Source organism: Solanum stenotomum, unplaced genomic scaffold (assembly GCF_019186545.1).
Source record: "Solanum stenotomum isolate F172 unplaced genomic scaffold, ASM1918654v1 scaffold34868, whole genome shotgun sequence".
Lineage (NCBI taxonomy): Eukaryota > Viridiplantae > Streptophyta > Magnoliopsida > Solanales > Solanaceae > Solanum > Solanum stenotomum.
Window position 1 is genome coordinate 1 of NW_026033172.1, and position 2,771 is coordinate 2,771.

At 33.7% G+C, this 2,771-nt stretch overlaps 1 protein-coding gene across 1 annotated transcript; it reads right to left on the bottom strand.

Annotated features, from left to right (window-relative positions):
- Nucleotides 1-4: 4 nt before the first annotated feature.
- LOC125852408 (F-box/kelch-repeat protein At3g23880-like) lies at nt 5-876 on the bottom strand (the record flags this gene model as incomplete). The annotated part of the gene is made up of 1 exon (XM_049532145.1): nt 5-876. A coding segment is annotated over exon 1 (669 nt), but the record flags the coding sequence as incomplete, so codon positions are not given.
- Nucleotides 877-2,771: the final 1,895 nt, after the last annotated feature.

Genomic DNA, 2,771 nt, shown 5'->3' on the forward strand with positions numbered 1-2,771 from the left:
AATGAATCTTCGCGTAGAGGTTCACCCAATATGGCATGAAAGAAAACAGAACATGTCCTGCATTTCTCCAATACCCTTTGCCAATTGTGTAGACTTGACATTTAGACTTGTAATAACTAGTATTATCATCATAAATTTCTTCTTGGTAAATTCTAACCACTTTGTACTCGAACCTAACAGGATCGAAACCAAAGCTATACATGACATCATTGGGCCACTCTCTTATCCCTCCAGCCTCTGGAAGGATGATATACTCCCTGGTTCTTGGGTTGAGGATGTAAATAGTTTCAACATAATCAGGGAAGTAATTAAAACAAACGAAACCATGAACCGATCCAACCATCCAAAATGGATCAATAGCAAAGTAATGTTGTAGATCAAGGTCAAGTTTTGGATCATGACAATATGAATGATCAGTATCCTCATCTTTGAATTTCAACAACTTTAAGGTGTCGGTACTACAAGTCTCATAAGAGCTGAATTGGTTGATGATGATGCTGGCTGGAGATGTTGAACGTGATAGTTTTAAAAATTCGGAATCTAAGGTTAAGTTTAGAAAAGATTTGGAGATGCTTTTGACGTATAAGAGTGTGGTGGGAGGTAATCTAGAGAGAATTTCAAACAAGATTGGTGATGGAAGATCCATCAGTGATGTTGCTTCTTCACTACTCATTTCTTACAACTCTTTGGACAATGAAACATGTACCAGAAATGTTGTGTCCAAAATGTTTTTAACAAGTTAGCTAGCTGAATTGTTCAACACGTTGGAAGAATATTCAACATTACGTATGCCATATTTATTGAAGTTTCAACCTTACCCTTTCAAGATCAATGGTCAAAAGTTTAGAATTTGAGTTATTAGCTATGCTTGCCAACATGACTTGGTCTAGCAGGCTTACTGTCCCTAAGAACCAATGCTAATAACTTGGTTAGACTAATTGGGAATGCATGTTTTTTCTTGTCCTAGTTTAGTGATATTTACTTTATGTAGGGTAATGTCAATATCCTGCCTATAGCCAGGGGCGGCTCAAACCCGTTGGTGGCCTAAAGCCAAAATCAAACTAGAGGCCTTAAAAAAATTAAAAAATTATAAATATTTTTATTTTAAGTCTATTTTTCTAGCTTTTTGAGATGCAAAGTTGTTAATTTTTATGTAGTCAATCTGTTTTAATAATTCTTTTTCAATCGATAATATAGCCAAACCACTTAATCTTTCTTGAAACATTGTTGATCTTAAATAAGATTTAATTATTTTTAATTTTAAAAAAACTTCTTTCTGCTGAGGCGGCTGTTACAGAAATTGTTAACATTATTCTATAAGCAATGTAAGCATTTGGAAAAGAATCAAGTTTTTTATTTGATTGAGTAGATCAATTAGAGTATTGTCTTCCACTTTTATGATTTTCCTTAACACTTTTAATTCAGAAAATAAGTCTAAACCGTCAATATCGGAGTGAGTATTATGTCTTAAGGAACATTCAAGATTAAGACAATATTTTTTTTAAATTCTCATCATCTAATGATCTCAATTTTTTCCCACTAAATAGAAAATACTTTCATATACTTCAAATTATTCAAATCTATTTTGAGTGAAAATATGGCTTGATTTACTATGTATTAGAAGTTATCAACTCTAAATGATTCTTCAAGAGATCTTGTGATTTCATTATCAACATTCTCATCAAAATGTTTTTTTCTATAAATTACACGTTTCTTACGAAAGTTAGGTTCTATATTCATCTCTAATGCAATTTTCTTAGCCGAAATCATAGCTTTGAATAAGAGAGATGTAAGACTAGAAAAGAGAAAGGGAGAAGAAATAGAAGAGAGGAAGAGGGGAGGATAGAATATATAAAAATAAAATTAGAAAAGTATAAGGTAAAAAAAGAAGATAACTTGTATATTAAAAAAAGGTACACAACTTTTTATTGGAAAGTTAAAAAGTAATTGTCATATCTATCACTTCAATAATGCCGTTTGCATTTGTTGTCTTAATTCTAATTTTTTTTTTTAGTTTAATCCTACCTAATTAACAAAAAAATGGGGCCCCTAAAATTGGGGGCCTAAGGCGAAGGGTTTTTTTTAAGCCTTACCAGCCACCCCTGCCTATAGCAAGGCCCACGAGGGGTCGGGGTGGCCTGAGTCAGAGTCATAATCTAACATGACGCTTGCTTGGTGGGCATGGTTAAGAAATAAAGTTGCGACTTTGCTATCAGTTATAGGTTTTGGCATAACCAAATTACTGTTAATCCAAAGCAAAGAATTGCAGTTGACATGAGTAAATATATAAAACAGAATGGTAACAATATACTACAGAAGTACAATACACACTTTTTTTGACAATAATCTAAAAGACATTCACAACCTCCACTTCAAAATTCTTGAGAGATAAGGAGCTTGATACATGCCCACATGCCAACAAGTTCCCTTCACAGACATCAAGCATTTTCAAAGTTTTCTTCACAGGATGGTGCAAGAACAAGAAATCGTCGCGCCACAAGAACAACACCTCTCCATCCTCCAAAACTTTCAACAGATTAATCATTTCATAGCACAACCAATCGTTGTATTCAGGAGCTATGTTTATGACAATCTGTTTAACCCATGAATCAGTAACTCCGTATTCTTTCATCACCCATACCTCAAAATGAGTATCTGCATTATTATCACACACACATAAACAACGTCCAAACACTCCCAAACTTCGTAAATTTGGACAATTTTCCTTACTGTACCCTGGAGCAGCAGTTGGGAATGATTCAAACAACTCA